The 19,945-nt window shown below is 45.0% G+C and overlaps 1 protein-coding gene and 1 long non-coding RNA gene across 2 annotated transcripts in view; one reads left to right on the top strand and one right to left on the bottom strand.

Moving 5' to 3' along the window:
• The first annotated feature begins 1,371 nt into the window (after nucleotides 1-1,371).
• On the top strand, nucleotides 1,372-18,145 carry STC2 (stanniocalcin 2). Its single transcript, XM_081852178.1, has 4 exons — nucleotides 1,372-2,637; nucleotides 5,035-5,177; nucleotides 8,519-8,730; nucleotides 13,334-18,145. Exons 1-4 carry the CDS (start codon nucleotides 2,481-2,483, stop codon nucleotides 13,725-13,727), a joined length of 906 nt encoding a protein of 301 aa, XP_081708304.1. The 5' UTR covers nucleotides 1,372-2,480; the 3' UTR covers nucleotides 13,728-18,145.
• LOC309336458 overlaps nucleotides 4,327-19,945 on the bottom strand; it is a 68,323-nt gene continuing 52,704 nt past the window's right edge. The window contains exons 2-3 of the long non-coding RNA XR_014154020.1: nucleotides 7,575-7,655; nucleotides 4,327-5,190 (exon numbers count right to left, since the gene is read on the bottom strand). This is a non-coding gene — a long non-coding RNA (uncharacterized lncRNA). The remainder of the gene's footprint in view (nucleotides 5,191-7,574; nucleotides 7,656-19,945) is intronic.

The following is a 19,945-nucleotide window of genomic DNA, read 5'->3' as shown; positions in this document are numbered from 1 at the left end:
GTGAGCACTTAGAAAAGGACGCTGTCCTGCTGGATGACCTTGGGCCAGTTGCCATCTCTCACAAGGTTGTTGTGAGGTTAAATGGGGGGAGTGTGTCTTGCCACCTTGAGCTCCTTGGAGAAAAGGTGGGGCATCCTAAGTCTTGACAAACAAATAAAGATCTACATTTGGAGAATTCGTTCGCTATAAGGTTTTTAATAAATACATTCCCTACACCTCCTTCGTGAATGTCCTTGGATTTTCCCCTACCCTTCTTATTCCTCCACCACTGTTTGGCCTCCAGAAACCTTAACAAAGACACTTCGACGACACCACCCGATGCTTTGTACGGAAAGGCAGCGAGGTTTGTGGAAGAGGAGCTGAAAGGCGCGCGCCGGGGCTGGGGGGGGGGCGGTGTGTGCGCCGGAGCGGAGATGAGGGAAGGGTCCTCCATGGCTGTGCTGTGGAGTGTCACGTCTTCCTCCCAGGGGCTCCCCTCCACTTCAGGAGGTGAGAGTGGATTTTCTCAAGTGCATTTTGACAGCTGGGAGCAAGGGGATCGCAGCAGCAGCAGCAACAGCTGGAGACATTCCTCGCCGCGCCCCTCCTCCGGCAAGCCGGCTGTCCCTGGCGAAGAGAGTCCGAAGGGCCCGCCCGCCCGCCCGCCCGCCCCCTCGGCTGCTGCTGCTGCTGCTGCCTGCATTACAGCAGCCAGGCAGGACCCGGGCACTCCGCGCCGCTCTCCTCCACTGGAAGACCGGAGGGCAGAAGTTGCAGGAGGTTGGCGGCGTCTGCCTGATGAAACCTCTGAAAGCGATTGCTGCAGCGGGGCGTGGGGGGGTGGGAAGGAGGAAGGAAGGAAGAGGAGCCACCCCGATCCCTGGCACACACACCCCATCGTCACCTGCTGAAGGCTTCCATCGCCTTCCTTAAGGAAAGCAGCTGCTGCCGGAAGGCTTTAGGTGGGAATCCCGAACGCGCCACCGGGGAGGGCGGGCCGCCTTGCCCCAGAATCCGCGCCTCTCAATGCGGATGGGAAGGAATGCGGGAGGATCGGGCTGTGGATGAGGGTTGAGGCACAGCAACCAGATGATGCAACGACTGCGGTGGGGTTACACAAGAAAAGGATCGCCGGTTCTCCCCCACCCCCCATAATATCCCCAAAAATCTGGGCGAAAGGGGAGGCGTGCGCTAAGGTTGAGGATGGAGACGGTTCCATGGGGGGCACAATAAAACCGAGCTTTCCATTTGAATCCCCCCTCCACTTTGCATTAGGGTCCAAATCTATGTATCAGGTGTTATTTTTTAATGGGGAGAGGGCAGTGCGGGTTCCCCACCCCAACATTATAAACTGCTCGCTGTGTGTGACATGTATGAAGAAAACGAGCCAAGATTAATAAAAGTACTGCTCTAAAATGCAAATATTAACCGCAGCGTGCAAAGGGGTTCTTCTATCCAAAAGGCGAAAGTGTCCTTTTGTTCGGGTTCAGGTGCTACACCGGATATCAGATAAGCTCCCTGCCGTGCCCGTCGCCCCCCACCCGCTTCCGAAGGAACACGTGTAGATTGGCGACGCCCTGGGCTCCCCTGGCTGCAAAAGCACATGGCTCCGTCTAGATCGCCTGCTCGAAATCCGATCTTCGCAGGCCACTCGCTGGCTTCGCTCGGTTGCCGCGTGTGCCATACATACCGTAGACGCGCTTGCATGGTGCCCGGCAGGCAGGCAGGCAGCGAGTCTTGCTGGTGCTTAGCAAAAGGTATCGCTAAATTCATCACGGAAACGACCTGGCCCCGTTTCCAAACTACTCATGCAACCACTCCCCACCCCCCAGTTAGCAGCGCGAGTCTTGCAAGCACCACCGTCCGCATCGCCTGCAAGACCTTCCCTTTTCCCGCCGCCGCCGCTGCTTGCAAGCGACCGCCCTTGCAGAGCCACGCTTTTGTTTCTTAGCGTCGCCTCCCCCCCTCCCCTTTAATCGACTTCCTAACGACCGAGCATATAAGCGCTCCGCATTGGGAATGTGAGGACGCTGCAAGGCGCAGGAAGGCGGAAGCGCGATCCACTCGCTGGACCACGCTCGCCGGTGCATGCTTTTGCAACCTGCTGCACTTTGCAGCGACTTTCCCGTCCCGAGATCTCCGGAGTTGCTCGCTGGAGTGTGTAGTAGTTGAGCGCAGGCCACGCCCCCCGAGCGTGGTGTCAGAGTGAAAGAGAGGCTCCGGTTGGTCGGCTGGGCGGACAACATCTGCTCGACTCCTTCATTCAAGTGACACCGGAGCTTTGAGGGATATTTGAGGCACCATCCGTTCCCTTTCCTGGCCACTTCTCGCACTTGTACCAGCGCCGATCGCACGCTCCGAGCGAGGCTTGGGAAAGATCCGGGATCTCTCGTCTTGATCACCCCACGCTGCGCGCACACTTTTTTCCTTGCAAAGAAGTGTGTGTGTGAGAGAGGGCGAGCTCTCCTCCGGTCAGTGCTGTTGGCGTAGAGATCGGGGCCATGCATGCTGCAGAGTGGTTAGGGAAATTCGTGACCCTGGCTTTGGTCTTTGCAAGCTTGGATCCGGTGGTGGGCACGGAAGCCACCAACCCTCCAGATGGTGCCCAAGATAACAGAGCGCCTCAGCAAAAAGGGCGCCTGTCTTTGCAAAACACAGGTATGTTGGGCTTCCTTTCCAATATCATCAAACCGTATCGGCATGTGAGTCTAAACTCGGAAGGGGAGCAAACCGGCATTTTAAGTTCGGGGAATTGGCTCTCTGCGTTCCTGTGCAGCGTGGAAGGCTCAAAAGAGGCACGGCATCGCAGGGAGGGAGCAGAAATCGGTTTTTTTAGAAAATAAAAATGCTTCCTGTAGTTTGGAAGCGCACGTGCTTGTTCCCCTGTTGGAACTGCAGACCGCCGAGCTGTGTTGCCATCTAAGTAAGGCAAAAGGAGCTCATCGCAGACAGAAGACGGGGAGGACCAGAGTGAAAGTTAGACCAGGTAATAATTATAAGCCGAGGAGAATACGTGCTTGCTCGCTCCCTCACTCTCGCTTGCTCACTCCTTTTTTTCCCCTTTTGCTATAAAAAGATTTTAATGACTAGTCCTTTGCGTGTCTTTGCACGTTCCATACTGGTCAGCTCTCTCCCATCCTTTAATTTTCAGCAAGATTCCGGAGGCAAAAGTCTTAAAGGGGAGGCGGGTAGGAAACACAGTAGAAAAAACCGCCTTGCTGGTACAAAGGATGCTTCCTGAGCGCAGGTTTAGGAGCCGATTGAGAAAGAAAAAGAGCACTTGGAACGTGCAGACCTAAGTAGAACTGCTGAGTCTTTCTCTCTATTTTTTTTTCTGCCAGGAGAGGCGTGCAGTGATGCAATTCACCACAGGGGGTTTCCTCTCCTTTTCCGTCTTCCCTCTTTTGTCGGGGGGGGGGGTTGCGCGTGATCTTTTTAATGCATACTGGTCGCATAAGTCACAATGCAGTGCAGTTTCCTTGGAGGAAACCTGCCAGGCCTGAATTGAAAGAAACAGGGAAGCAGCACACACACCCTCCAGTTCTCCCCAGGTTTAACTGTAGTGGAATTTGCTGCTGCAAAGCTTTGATTAAAACACACACACATGCAGGAGTGCCCAAGTGCCACATGTGAATCTTATAGTTCTGTGCAATTCTCTGCACACTGACTGAGGCCAGGACGTGTGATTGGAACCGCATTTGCACCCTACCCAACACAAGCACTACAGCTGGCCTCCTGGAACACCTACACAGAGAGAGAGACACACACACACCCAAGCTGCATACTTACACAATGTTGGACAAAGAGCCCCTTTTCCCCATCTGCTATGCACAGCTTCTCCTGTGTCTATAGAATTCAATACAGTGAGGCTTCCTTGAGAAGGGAATATAGGAGATGTAGCTGCAAAATCCTGCTCTGGGTCTTCTGGCCCTTTGTCCAATCAGTGTTTTAAAAAAGGAGGAATTCCTACCTGCTTGTTATTTATTTTGCTTAACTAGGATCCCTCTCTCTTAGCTTGGCTTCTGTGTGCCCTTTTAAGGAACGCCCATTTTCTTTCATGTATGTATTTTAATTATATTTTTTATAAACTGCTTCATCATTGGAGAAAACCTAGAAGTGGTGTATGCAATATAAAACGAAAATCAAAGGATCCGTGCCTTGAGCTGCCAGGGTTAGATGAGAAAGGCTGGAAATAGCTTGCAGAGAGTGATACATATATGTGTACTAGGGCAATGGCTATCTATCTGGCACTCAAAATGTTTCCCTTTTACTTAAAATGTCACAGTGCTATTTGACTTGAATTTTTTAGACTTCTCAGCAGCTGCATCAGTACACATTAACACACTATCAGTATTTGAAGTTTACTGGCAATGTTTAAAAAATCTGCACAAATCATGGAAGGAAAAGCTGGCTGGTTTTACTGTTGCATGCATGCGTGTGAACATTGTCCTGTGGTAGCTGAATTGGGTTTCAATGGAACATATACTTGCTCCATTTAACACTACAGTAGTACAGTATTTACTTCCAAGTAAACGTGTGCACAACTGAATTGCAAATGTGTAATGAATATCGGGGGATGGTAAATGGCAGTGCAGCAAAAGCTTGTAGCAAAAAGACTCTTTCTTCCTGTAGCTATACAGTATTAGGAGTTTTGTAATTGACTTCAATAATCTGGGGGAGATGGGCCCAACCGTAAACCAATCATCAAGGCACTTGTTCAGATTAGAAAATCTTGACAATTCACTTTCTCAGTATCTTCAGGTAGAAGAATCTTGGAAACCTTGTTGCGAATATTGCTTTAAGAGCTCTTTGGATCAGATTTGCCACATGAGACAATGGCTCTGAGTGGCATGGGAACACCAAACACTGACTTTGCATTTCTGTAACTAAATGCTTGTCTCTTAATTTCTGTGGAAGGCAAGGACAGTTAATGTGTGTCTCATGCACTTTCTCCCCTTTTTCTTGAAATGATGATGCTGTTAGCAAAGCAAAACCTCCACCTTCTAGTATATTTTCCAGTTTTAAACATGCATTGTGATGGATGTTCATTTTCAGCTGAAATCCAGCACTGTCTGGTCAATGCTGGTGATGTGGGGTGCAGTGTATTTGAGTGCTTTGAAAACAACTCCTGTGAGATCCGAGGCTTACATGAGATCTGCATGACGTTTCTCCACAATGCTGGAAAATTTGATGCTCAGGTAAGCATAAATGCTGCAGAAATAAACAGTGCAGAGTTTTGTTAGATTTTGTTTTGTTCTGTTTTCTCATCACATTTTCTGCTTTCAGCAAAAATGAACAAGTCTGTAACACCTTTGGAATAGGGGATGTTCATAACACAGAAGGTTCATTCATAAAGTCTCTTATTATACTTACATCTTGCCTTCACACACACACTTGTCACTCCTTCTTAGTAGCCCAATATATGTACTGCATGTCCACTTCAAGTCCCACCACCCAAAGAAAAACACCATATGGAGATTCCACAGCATGCTAGGTGAAAGAGTATGGGGGCACTTGTTTGAAAAGACAGCTTGTATTACAGACTGTGCAGTGGTTCAGAAGTCATCTTCATTTAATGAAATGGGTGTGTATCCCCAAACCCACTTGCTTAGGAGTAGACCTCATTGAACTCGGTGGCACTTCACTCAGACGTTAACTCGCTCTGTAATGTTCTTGACTTGAAGTTCTAGGACCTAGCATCCTTCAACATACTTCCATTACCAATTGCTTGCTGAGCCCAGGAACCAAAGACTGCACTGATACGCCCATATAGAATAACATTTCCCATTGACAAAAAGTTAAGCCACAGTGTGGTGTAGTGGTTAAAAGCGGTAGATTCGTAATCTGGTGAACCGGGTTCGCTTCCCTGCTCCTCCACATGCAGCTGCTGGGTGACCTTGGGCTAGTCACACTTCTCTGAAGTCTCTCAGTCCCACTCACCTCACAGAGTGTTTGTTGTGGGGGAAAAAATTCCTTCCAGTAGCACCTTAAAGACCAACTAAGTCAGTTCTTGGTATGAGCTTTCGTGTGCATGCACACTTCTTCAGATAGGTATCTGAAGAAGTGTGCATGCACACGAAAGCTCATACCAAGAACTGACTTAGTTGGTCTTTAAGGTGCTACTGGAAGGAATTTGTTTTGTTTTGACTATGGCAGACCAACACGGCTACCTATCTGTAACTGTTGTGGGGGAGGAAGGGAAAGGAGAATGTTAGCCGCTTTGAGACTCCTTAGGGTAGTGATAAAGCAGGATATCAAATCCAAACTCCTCTTCTTTTTAAAGGGGTTGTCCCTCAAATAGTGGGGATTGTTATGACACAGCATCTAAATATCCTTCTAGCTCCATGCATGGCTCTTCCTTACACACAGAATTTATTTTAATCGCAACCTGGATCTGCAGACCTCGCATTTCTAAGGATGGCTAGTGAACAGCCCTAGTTCAAAATAGTTTGGCACTTGAGGCAAGCAGAACCTCCTGCAGAGTCAATAATTAAGTAACTCCATTTGTCATTCTTTTAGTGTCTGGGTTCCCAACATGGCAACCATGGGCACCTTGTTTTTTAAACTGAGTGGGGAGTTGGCTTGTTCCATTGCCTTTTTTTTTTTCAGGGGGTGCCTGCTTTTTTGTCTTACGGTTTATTTGTTTGGGGATGTCTGCAGCTGCTTTGCCTGGGTTTGGGACCTTTTCTCTCCAAACCATTTGTACTTCGTTGAAGCATCCTGTTATTATGTCTTGTACAGCTGCTCTCCAATTTCAGTGAAAGAGGGAAGGAGCACATTACGATGGGTCAGTGGCATTTGGCTTGACTAGGCAGTTTACAGAACATACACACATATATTTATGTGTAAAGATTTCAACCCCTAGCTAGCGGCTCTTAGCGTGGATAGGGAGGAGAGCTGTCTTGCAGACAAAGGTGTTCTGTGCAGCTCAGCTACAAGGCTACTCCTCACTTTGGACTTGAAAACAAATCTTTCTAGAAATGTTTAAGCTGCTTCTTCAGACATGTAAGGATGACTGCTTCCTTTTAAATGAATAGGAATCTATCACCTATTTTCTAATATTGAGACACCTTTGAAAACCTTTCCCTTAGTTTTTTTTTTAAAAAAAAAAAGAACGGAAAACAAAATGCTCATTTTATATTACAATACTTCACACATTTTGTACCATAGGATTCCCATTATGGTCCATTGCCATAATTCTCCACATAATTCTCCACATTCTCCAGCCCCCTTGATGCCCATGCAGGTTGAATTAGATTCTGTTTAAGTATTGAAACTTCTTCTAGGTATAGCTTTAGCAATTACAAAATGAAAATAATATACGGAATATTGGTGCATTACTCAGCAAAGAGCATCCCCCCCCCCAATGCCCTCTCATCGTTTTAATGGGGGAGGATTGTTCTGTGATGAAAAAAATGCTAAACCAAAGGAACTTGCGTTCTCACGCTCAACTGCTATGATTGGTACTGTAAATTTTGAGTCAAATTTTTAAAAGAATGTTTGCCCTATATGGTGTACAGAACATGAAATGCTCATCAGCTCGGATGACCTGAAACGTTAAGGAATGGGAAGAATGTAGGAGGATTGCCAGCTGCCTGTCATTCACCAAGGAGAAGAATTGCTGACCAATTATCCAAAGAATTGTAACACCATTGAAGCATGACTGGACTTCAAACCTAATGGCAGAAAAAGAGGGCAGAATAAGGATAAGGGATCATATAATATGAGGCATTTTTTATCTCCGAAATCTAACCCTGCTTACTAGGCCTTTTTGGAAGTTTCAGAGTGGAAGGTGTGCCCTCCAACTTCTACTAATGCCATAATGCTATTGTGACATGCTGAATGCTGCATTTTTTCACGCTAACAGAAGGTCTCTTTTGACTGACACGGATAGGCAGGGTGAAGGATGAAGGGCCTTTTGTTAAAGTATATAATAGATAATGACAGGTAGTGACTGCAGTCCTACAGATACTTAACTGTGAATAAATCCCACTGGTTTCAAGGGACTTAGTTCTGAGTAGACATGCATAGGTGGCATTAATGGTGTGATTAATGATCTGTGATGGGACGCGGGTGGCGCTGTGGGTTAAACCACAGACCCTAGGACTCGCCGAAGAGAAGGTCGGCGGTTCAAATCCCCGTGACGGGTTGAGCTCCCGTTGCTCGGTCCCTGCTACTGCCAACCTAGCAGTTCGAAAGCACGCCAGTGTAAGTAGATAAATAGGTACCGCTCCGGCGGGAAGGTAAACGGCATTTCCGTGCGCTGCTCTGGTTCGCCAGAAGCGGCTTAGTCATGCTGGCCACATGACCCGGAAGCTGTACGCCGGCTCCCATGGCCAATAAAGCAAGATGAGCATCGCAACCCCAAAGTGGCCACGACTGGACCTAATGGTCAGGGGTCCCTTTACCTTTACTTTACTAATGATCTGTGACGTGTAACTCTCTGAAGGCTTCCCGGAGAAGAGGTGGCAACTCAGCTTCTAAGTCATGCTTCATGGAGATGAAGACTTGGTGTGCTTTTTTGTGTGTCTTTCTTCAGGGAAAATCCTTCATTAAAGATGCTCTGCGGTGCAAGGCTCACGCCTTACGGCACAAGTTCAGCTGCATTAGCCGCAAGTGCCCTGCCATCAAGGAAATGGTGTTACAGCTGCAGCGAGAATGCTACCAGAAGCACGACCTCTGCTCGGCAGCCAAGGAGAACGTCCAGGTCATTGTGGAGATGATTCACTTCAAAGACCTGCTGCAGCACGAGTAAGTCAGAGCTTGGATACTGCAGTGGGAGGTGGCAGGGGAGCTCAGATGGGGAGCCCGCTCTGTGTTATCACCAGTTGCTCCAGGGACGCTCCAGTCGTGATAAGCCTGCTATTGTGCGTCCTCACGGAATTGCACATACCCTAATTTTACTGATCTGGGAGTGTAGGGACAGCCAGCGGGAAATGAAATGCTGCTGAGCCTTGAGAAGAGAGGGCAATGAACAGGTACATTAGGATAGCACACTACTGGGTGCCTGAGGGCTTATCCACACTTAATTCCTCCACTGTTTCAACGCACAGACTGCTCTTTAAAGCTCTGTGTCTGAGCTTTTCCTGCAGAGTTTTCCCCATAAAAACCCGCTCTTTAAAGCTCAAACACAGCAAACAGCAATCCATGGGAAACCCGAATGGACGTTTGCTCCAGTTGAATGCTAAAGAGCAGGTTTTTGCTTGGGGGAAAGCCTGGGGCAGAAACGAAACAGTGCTCAGTCATGGAGCGTTAAAGGTTAATGTGGATAAGCCCCCAGTCAACAGAAAGAAATCAATGGCATTGCAAAAGGATTTCCTACTGTCTTGCTAGGCTGCCACTCCCAGATTTATCCCTTGTATCTTCTTGGATGTACTTGGGGACTGATTTATACATTGCATTTGAACTAGGTACACTAAATTTAGTGTGTTCTGGTTTTTTTCTTCAGCTGCCCTCCTGATAACAACTGTCATCAGCTCCAGCTGGCACAGCCAATGGTTGGGGATGATGGAAGTTGTCCCAAGCATCTGGAGGGGTTGGGTGTGGCTGTTCTGTTGTAATATATGGGCTGTGGTTCCATAACCATCTACAGAATGTCTGTGCAACCTCAGATGTATTTATTATTTCATAAAATGTATACACCACCTGATTTGGGGGAGGAGGAATCAAAGCAGTTTACAAAGGGAAGCTTCTTGACTCTGTTCAGTTGCTCTTAGGGGTTTTCCCTTAAGTGCCCAAGATCAGAAACATACCTCTTGAGAACTATCCCAAAATACATCCTGTGAATGCTTCTGTCACAGAATTTATTCTGCGGTATAGCATCTGTAGTGTAATTGTTGTTGTTTGTTTCTTTGTTTTTTGTAAACATGACACTGATTACTCTGGATCTCTCTACCGTATTTCTAAACACCTTCACACAGGTATAAAAGTGTGGAAAGATGGCTGGTGGTCCAATTACCTCACATGTACTGTGTGGACCACAGCCTGGAAAACCAGTTTGGAACAGGGAAGGAATGTGTGTATATTATTAATGGCATGCTTAGTCTTTTAATTGAAATCAAGGCTTGTATCTTCAAAAAATTATATACGGTGCTTCTTAAATTAAAAGATGAAAGGGAGTGGTGGTGCTGGCATGCAAAAAGAACCCTAATTAGATTTCTCCCAATACTTCTTGTTGGTGCATTGTATCCTCACATAACTGGCTTATATATTATAAGGGGAAATGTCAGGCTTCACAAACACACAAATCCCCAGAACATACTCTAACTTTACACACGCAGAATCCTAGTGAGGCCAATTTTTGTTGAATGGTTGGCAAAGACTGTACTGTTAATATCTAACTTGCCAAAATATAGATACAAACGCTCCACTTACTTCTCGTTTCTCTTAAAAGCTCATTTCCCCCGCTTCAAGAATGGCAACAAAGGGACTCTCCTAAAACCTGTCTTAGGTTGAATATATCAGTGTTAGTTCAACTTCTTATTCGGATCAGGATATGCTTTTAAAAAGAATGCAGCTTTGACAGCTGTTTGTCTCTAAAATGTGGAAGCATTTGTTACTCAGTGTAACAATCAACAGTTACTGTTTACAGCAGTTCACTATGAAGGAACAGCTCTCCCCAAAATCCTGCTTTTAATCCTTCTGGGATTCTGTACAGGATTGAGACCGTTGTAGTATTCAGGAATGGAGCTGTTGTGGAAGTAGTATAGTCCAGTGAAAATAAACTTGAACTTTTAGAAGTAAAGAGAAAAGAAATGAGTGTTTTTCAAACTATATTCTTTCTTTTTTTAAGAGAACCACCAGCGTAGTGGTTACGAGCGGTAGACTCATAATCTGGTGAACCGGGTTCGTGTCTCTGCTGCTCCACATGCAGCTACTGGGTGACCTTGGGCCACTCACGCTTCTCTGAAGTCTCTCAGCCCCACTCACCTCACAGAGTGTTAGTTGTGGGGGAGGAAGGGAAAGGAGAATGTTAGCCGCATTGAGACTCCTTCGGGTAGTGATAAAGCGGGATATCAAATCCAAACTCTTCTTCTTCAGCCTAGCATAAGACACAATATACTGAACACTGTGATGTACAGCTTGATGCAAAATGGGGGCCTTTTTCTCCCCAATTGTTATTGGAAATGGCTGAAAAGTATCAACTCCCTTAATATCTTCACTCCCGTGGAATCAAATGCCAACCTCCTCAAATTTTTTATTTTTGTGAATAAAAATTTCAAATGTTGAATAGTCAAGCATTTCATAGGTTCTTTTGTGTCAATTGTCAGCACCACAATCATGAGAAACACCTTTGATATTTCTAAACTAATCTTGTAAATTTTCTTTGCTGTGTAATCATTAGCACACCTTGATGATGTTAACAGTCACAATATTGTGGTCTACAGCCAGGTTGTTTGGGCACCAGATGAGATCATGCATGACACCCCATGCCAGTAATAGCCAAAGGTGGTACAAATGGATAAAGAATTGGGTGGCTGCACCCTGTGGCAAGGTTTGTAAGGAGGTAGCTAGTCAGTAAAAACTAGAACAACGTGACTGGTTGCCACAACTTAAAACAAAAACGAAAATTCCTTGTGATCCTCAAATTGAATATTACGGCTTGTCTGTATGACAGATGTGGAATGCAGCTAAGCTCATTAGAAACTAAAAGTCTTCTGCTATGAATAAATCAGTATGATATTATGTTACAGCAGTTAAAAAAATACTCTTGACAAAAATGCCAGTGGTGTTTAGATGATCAAGTAATACAGTATATCCAGTTTTGGTGGTGGTTATAATACTATTGGAGACAAGGGAGCAACCACAAACCTACATACACATTCTCATAACACAAATGGTAAAGGAAAAGCACTATTTGTTTGCCAACTGGGTTTAATACCAGCTGTCATACTTGAAAATAACAGCTAAGGGGAAACACTCTTACTTCTCTGCCCCGAAGGTATTTTGTCAAGACTATAGGCTTGCCTCTCAGAACTGATCTAAGCATATCCATAGGAAACATCTGCTGTGGTTTCTAACAACTTAACAGTCATTAGCTTTAATAGTCAAAGCACTATGTTCCACATTGAATTATTCCACTCCATAATGCATAGTACAGTTTATCCCAGCTTTAGCCACTCCTCTGATTGCCATTGGCAACTAAGAATTTTACCCAGACTAGTGAGGAGGCTGACGAAGAAGAGATTTAGTGTTCTGTCCATCCTTCAGTGGTCTCTTATGAGTAAAAAGTAGGTGTGTTCATTGAAAGGGGAGACAGTAGTCATGTTCATTAATTTCAGTGGGATAAACATTTCCCACAATCCCATATTCTGATATTGCAGTGGATATTTCCCTCTTCTACCAGAATCAGCCAATTATGTAGAATGGGAGTAGGCTGTGTTCCATCATTGTAATGACTCAGAGGAGATGGGTGTTGTCCCTCATCAATCTGTTTGAAGGAGTTTGAACCAGGCACCGGCCATTTTGTGGAAAAGTCACTTCACAAGAAGTCTCCAACTTCTCAGAGATGAAGTAATGTGTAACAGACACTGCAGCTGCCTGGCAGCAATACGATAAACGGATATGGTTCTCCTAACACAGGAGCCCTTTCTGAAGCCACACGTGCATGCCCCACTATTACACTATTACACCACCACTGCCTCAAGGGTAGGCCTGGATGCATGAAGCCTGTTGAATTTGTACCTCTATGGATTCCAGTTCATGGTGGCTGCCTACTCATATTTAGGTAGACTTACCACCACACATTCACACTTAACACCATCCCTCAACACATTGATGGTATTGGGACAGGGGCTGGCACAGGGTGAGCATCTCTCCCCACTCTGTCTCTCCATGTGATCTCAATTTCAGGGAGAGAAGCCTCTGAAGAGGGCTAATATGGCTCCAATAACTGGTGCAATTCTCATAATATTGGGGGGACTGGTTCCTGTATCATTTTCAACATCCAGAACCCACCCAAATTCCACTGGGAGCACTGCTCTGGCAATAGAAGATTTCCCTCCAGGAAGGCTCGCCTAATATTTTCCGAACCACTATCTTATCACCTCTCTGCGCCAAGGTGAATGCCTTTTGATCTGCCCAAGTCTTTTTCTTTGTGATTTACACTGAGGGTTTGTTGTTGCTGTACTTTTGTTTGTTTTAAACCTGACTTCTATTGTTAATGTTATTTTAAAAAACTTTTTAGAAACTGTTCTGAAAGTCCTAGAACTGAAGAACAGGGTTGCAGGAAACCGCAATTCAGTGTGGGGCTGCTGAGCTGCCTTTGGGGTCAGGCCTGAAGTATATTGAACTACTCAAGCTGCCGTTTCACCGTAACCTTCCGTTCTTCTGATTTATTTTTTTTCTCTCCTAGGCCGTATGTTGATTTAGTGAACACCTTGCTCACTTGTGGAGAGGAGGTTAGAGACGCCATCACTCGGAGCGTCCAGGCCCAGTGTGAACAGAGCTGGGGCAGCCTGTGTTCTATCCTGAGTTTCTGCACCTCCGTCCCACATGGAGATTTCACCCTTGAACCAGAGAAGAAGCCAAATGAAGTCCCCAGATCCTCTATTAGTCAAGGGGACATTATAGTCCACCCTGAACCTGACGCCAGAGAGAGCTCCCGAAACCCCAGAGGGGAGAGAGGTAGCCGGCTTCCTGGGAATGCCCAAACCCGCACTAAAGCTGGGAGCCACAGTCCCAAAGCGGCTCATGGGATTGTCGAACAGGCAGAGGAACTGTCTGACTTCTCTGACATCCGGAGGTGAAAGGAGGATGTATCTCTTCTTTCCCCCTGCACCAGAACCTCCCTCCATTGAGTTCATCTTCTTATCTAGGGGCATTCCAAAATATGTACAATATAGAGGGGTGGTGTCAGGCATAGGGCATTGTGGGATATGTGGCAGTGACAGTGTATGTATTATAAGTAACAGAGGAAAAGCAACAGCTATTGGTTATTGATTGTATCCAGCAAATTCAATGTGTAGGTGCAACAAAATGTATTCATGTAAATCCTTTCATCTCTTCAAGAAAAAGAGGGGAAACGGGAGATTTTAGATGCAGGTTTGGGGTGGTGGTTAAGGGATTTGCCCACATTTTAATTGGTCAACATGTAGACCAGGTTCAACATTGAGTCTCAAGGCAGAAAATAATCTATAGTCTCCACTCCGTTAGAGGCAATGAGGGCTCCAGATCAGCTGCAGAGAAACTCAGATACAGAGCTCTGCATAGGGGACCTTGGAATTGCAAACTAAATTGTCTGAGCCATTGATCCTGTCTAAGTGACACCACCTGCCTTAAGTATCCCTTGCATTGGTTTGGGTGGCTCTTAGCTGACCTCTTCTGCTTTTTGTTCCAGTTTCCTTAGGAAATAGGCTGATGAGGGAATCAGTTTCTGGACAAGGACATTTTTAACCAACTCAAAATCATGCCAATTTCTTTTTTCTTCCCCCCCCCCCAAAAAAAAAACATCATAAAAGAATCCACCTGGCTTCTGACTGCAGTGGGTTTCCCAAATACCGGTAACTCGCATCTTATGATTATTTCACTTGCACGATCCTGGCTGAGGGAAAATAAATAAAGAAATGGAGAGCAGGGGAAGCCTGTTCTCCTTTTATTTGTTTGTTTACGCACAAACACACTGAGCAAAGCTGAGATCACAGACTTGCCTGCCTTTGGGAAGCATCCCAGAGCCCTCGCTGCGCCTGCAAACTTCCTGAAGCTGGGTAGGGGAGGCAAGCAGGCACCTGGCTTTGGGAAGGAGGTGTGAGGCATAAGGGCTCTGGCAGGGTCCTAGAGCCCTCCATCTCACGTAAAGCTGGGCAAGTGCTTACTAGGCTTCGGGAAGGAGGAGTGAGGACTCTGTCAGAGCCCTCATGCCACCTTCGCAAAGGCAGGCAAGCCTTCAGAGAGCCTGAAGGAGGTGTGCTTTGAGAAGGTGGTGGAAGAGCTTTGGGACACTGCCAGAGTCCTCACACCTCCTCCCCAAAGCAGATATGTAACCCTCCACCCTGGGGGGGGGCTTCCAGGGGTTCACCCTACAACCACTGGAACCCAGCCCTTGTGTGAGATGCGAGTTTCCTGTACAGCGTATATATGGTGGGCTACAACTTGCTTAGACACGAAGCTCTTTTTTTCGGAGGCTGGATGAAAAGTTCTTCTCTCCCTGAAAGCAGGACCACAGTGTTTGCTGAGCTATAGAAATCCTGTGCTCTAAGGTTGACTGTATGTGTGTGTGTGTGTGTGTTGCCAAAGAAATGGTGATGTAGAATAAGCGCAACCCAGCACTGTGCAATGATTTAATCAGGTTAACTACAGGAAGCTTAACTCGTCTTGACACCTCAGCCCCAGCCACATTTTCTTGGAAGTAACTTCCCATATATTTCAGTGGAACTTGCTTCTCCTAAGTGCATTTTGGGCTACAATCTCTGTTATTATCCAGAGTTAATATGCTTTATTCCATCTTTACTTCTAAATAAATCTCTTTCTATCGTTAACTAAGATCACTCAGGACACTACATTGCATGGGAGGGGCTGCAGTAGTCCTTAAATCAATGAAGCAGGTTTTGGTCAGAGACAGTAATACTACATTAATAGCTCCTGTGGCTTCAGAACGCTTTGGCGACAGTTCCCTCAGCGGGAATGCAGTATCAGAACGAAATCCCAGTGTAGTGGCTTCTTCTGCACACCGACCTCCTAGGTGCAGGGACTTCCCCAGTCATGGCCATGTGCATTCATGCACATTGCATAAGCAAAGCTAGCCCTGGCTGTGGGACCTAGCCTCACCCGGACCAGGAACAACATAGTATAAGCCTTTCCTCCCTTGAGGAACAATAGAATTGTTCATGCAGCCAGGGAATTTTATTTACACTATTTCAAACAAGGGCAACTTTTGTGATTGTGTCAAGCAGTGAATCCAGGTCCCACTGAAGCAACGATATAGATGAGGTCCCCTTGTTGATGTAAAATTGTTTGAAATGATCACCATACCATCAGCTTACATAGGTACAACCAAAAAAAAATATCAAGCCCCTATATTTTCATGTCATTAATTGGATCTTATGGAAGTCAGATTTACTTATGGGAACCAAAACACAGAGACACCACTGAATGTCTGTCAACCGATCACCTCAGCATGCATATAATTTATCTTCATTCAGTAAATATATGTTCCCCTTATAGCTTACACAAAGGAAATTCAGGTGTTTTTTGAGGAGGTGGATATAATACCATTTTCCCCCTCTGTGTATGAAAATTGGATGTATGTGTTCACCTACTGATTCCACATTTTCTTTTATTGTAAATATTTAACGTTTCTATTTATTATAGTTTCTCCATTTAAAAATAATAATAAATCTGAGCACTGCTGGCTAAGGTAATTTAAATATATTTCAGGACCTGTGTTGTATATATTAATGCCACTAGTAGATTTTTGTTATTGTTTAAAGCAAGGGAAATATAATTTTATACACTCCATAATGTTATTGACAGCATAAATCACTTATTTATTGTTAACTTTCATTTCTAACAGATAACAAGTGCATTTAACCTGATAGTTTTGTCAAGACATCTGTATAGCCTTACTTCTTGAAAATAAACAAATTATCAGCTGTCCGCTCAAGGAGCCAATAATATTTTAACCCACATAACTTGTGACAACAAAAGAAAGTTCTTTTAAAATTATGGACACAGCGCAATTAATGTTAAGCAGTTCTGCTGTATACTTCTGTGCCTGTTTACTCAGAAGTAAACCACAGGGATTGGCCACACTTCTGCTTGTCCTAACACTTTCCCCCAGAAAAACCCACTTTTTGCTGAATTAGAGCAAATGTCAATGGGTTTTTTTTGTGGGTTGACATTTGCTCAGATTCAGCAGGAGCAGGTTTTCCCGGGGAAAGCAGCGGGGCAAATGTAAAAGCAGAAGGGTGGGTGAGTCCTCTGTGCATTCAACAAGACTTGCATCCAGGAAAATGGACATTGGATTGCAGCCTTTATAATCTTGCTGGGTTGTATCCAATGTTGGTCATATACAGCGAGGACTCATTGAAACTAATGGGCTTAACTAACTTGAATTCATTAATTTCAGTGTGTCTACTCTGAGTTGGGCTTAGTTGGCTACAACTCATGGAGCTCAGTCATTTCAGCCTTTGAAAGCAGAACTGAAAAGTGCTTAACTGGCTGAATCATGCCAGGCTGGTGGAAAACGTCCATTACTGCTGCTTTACAGTTTCCATTCATTTCAGTACAGAGCTACTATCCCTTCAAACAGGTTTCACGAATCCACTTAGCACAACACGGGGATCCCTCCCGCAAATCTGGAGAGCAGAATCAATGCGACCCTCCCATTAACTCCAGAGTAGATGCAAGGCTGCCTCATATGCTGGGCTCTGGAGCAAGCCAAAGCAATTTACACTTCTGTCTGCCTAAAGCTCCTGTATGATGAGAAACTGTTAAAAAGATGCATATCTGAACCCACATATGTGTCCACCACATGTATCGATCCATCACACACTTTTGAGAGGAATGGAACTTTTTGCGTGGAGTCAGGACATGCATCCATTTAAAATGTGTGTAAACCTTTAAACCTTATGCCTAATAAAGAACTTGCCACACCAGGACGTAGAAGATTGGTTTATTGCACAGAAAATAAAAGCAGAGCATATGTGTGCTGCTCTTAAGACAGCCAAGTTACAAATATGCAAGGAGCAAATAAACATTCAGTACAGACACCTTAGTCTGGAAGTGTGAAAGAACTAACCAAAAGTCTAGAGAAAATGAGCAGTGATGGGGTATACCTGAACTTGAAGCATGCAGAGTGCAAAGTTAGATTTGAGATCTGTATGCAAAAGTTAAGCTCATCCCTTTGAAATCCCATGTCAGCAAGGCAACAAATCTTTCAGTTCTTTTGGTCCAGTTCCAGTGAATATAGGGTTGATCATTGAGATTATTTAAGAAGAAAACAGGTGTCCCCATTAGAGCCTTGGCTAACTCTTTGAAACCTGGGGTTTATGAATATTTTAACTCTTGGCTAACTTCTATGGAAGCAAGCTAGCAATCCCAAAAGGCGCTGAGTCCAGCAAGCAAGCAAGCAATCCCAAAAGGGGCGGACTCCGTCAAAGAATCCTGATTAAATGGGGCCATGTGGAATGGTATTTTTGATGAGGACAATGTCATGTGGCTGCTGTGGGGGGGAAAATCCATTGAGTAGCACCAACTCCACAATAAAATTTTCTGCAAGCCTAGATCTAGCTAAAATGGAAAGAAAAAGGAATAATTCAATCCACAGAAGAGGAAGAGGAAGCTCCCTAAAAATTGCAGACATTTATAAAGTTGTACTTTCCCCATAAAAACAGGTGGGTGGATAGGGTGGGTATTCAAATGTGGACACATTTTGCCAGGAATGCGCATATCAAATCTTGAGGCTCTTGTCTTGATATTGCAATTGCAAAGGAGATACTGCATAACAAACCCAAGGTATTAAATGTAAGAGTTAAACTAGAGCCCCTACTTAACTTGGCCAGAAATTGCAGAGTCGTGGAGGGGCTCAAAGCTAACAATGGCAGCAGTGGTTTCCAGATCAGAACGTAACAAGAAAGGGAAGGAAGGAAGGAAGGAAGGAAGGAAGGAAGGAAGGAAGGAAGGAAAGGATAGGATAGGATAGGATTTAGGTGGTTTTATAACCTGGTGATTCTTAGGTGACTGAGTTGCATGCTACCTTCAACTTTTTAGAGTATTCATTCCAGTAACGATCTCTTTAAGGAGTTATGGGTAGGACTGAGGGTTGTTGGTTTCATATACATATATATATATATATATATATATATATATATATATATATATATATCCTGCTGAATTCTGGTAGAACAGCAGATCCTGGATTGTGAAACAAAACAAACCCCCACCCACAAGTGAAATCTGAATTCTCTAAAGCCAACAATCAGCAAAGGCAAGTAGAGTGCCTTGCTGTGCCTTGGCATATTATTTTCTGTCTCATCACTTGGGGTTATTTAAAGGGATAGGGAGAGGAATTATGAGCAGAGCAGCCCATGCCCTACGGCAGGAATTGCTTATGGCTGCTGGAAAAGCACATTTTAATGCCCCTTCTGTGAGGTTTAAAAATAACTAATCCAATTTAAACCCTCGGATGAGATGGGACTTTGCAAGCTTAAGTTTGATTTGCAGGAAACTATGACCTGTCATATTCATGCTTAAGGTGCATTGCCATCCGCAGTTTATATGAATAATCCTCCATGGATTAGTTTTAGCCATTGGATAAAGAGGAAAGGGAATGTTTCCTGCCAGATATATGGTGACAGACCTTAGTAGGAAATGGTCCCTAGCCAAGCTACAGGATTTCTGAAACAAGATGAGAAGCTGACTTACTTGCCACGTGTTGTTTGCTTCTGTGAGTGCTTTTTGCAAGCCTTGGTTTGGGGTTCTGAATGTAAGAGCCCTTGATCAGACCACAGGGTGATATATTTCAGCATCCTGTTCTCATAGCTGCTAATAATCAGGTCCTCCCCTCCAAGCAGGACATGAGTGCTATAGCATTCTCCCTGCTCATGTTCCCCAGCAATTCAGACATCCTTCCTCTGATACTGGACCCATTGAAGCCTTATCCTTCATGATTTAATCTAACCCCTTTTAAAGCCATCCAAGCTGATGGCAATCACTAAATCTTGTGGGAGCAAATGCCATCGTTTGACTGTGTGGTGGTTGAAGAAGCAGTTTCTTCTCCGGGGCCAACTGTATGTTGGCCATTGCACTGTGTGTCCCATTGTCTCTACCTGACATCAGCAGCTGGTAGGCTAGGGGAGACACACTGTGTGATGACAGCATAAGGTGCATTGCTTGCAGTAGATACCACAGAGAATAGCAGGAAAAGAGACCCAGATCTGCAGCTGTTCTTATATCACCCGTTCTGATTCTTGGCCCAAAACCAGTTTGTAGGTCAGATTCAGCCAACTCATTTTTTTAAAAAAATAAT

Source organism: Podarcis erhardii (genome assembly GCF_964252035.2).
Source record: "Podarcis erhardii genome assembly, chromosome: 2".
Taxonomy (NCBI): Eukaryota; Metazoa; Chordata; class Lepidosauria; order Squamata; family Lacertidae; genus Podarcis; species Podarcis erhardii.
This window is presented reverse-complemented; position numbering and strand designations above follow the sequence as displayed.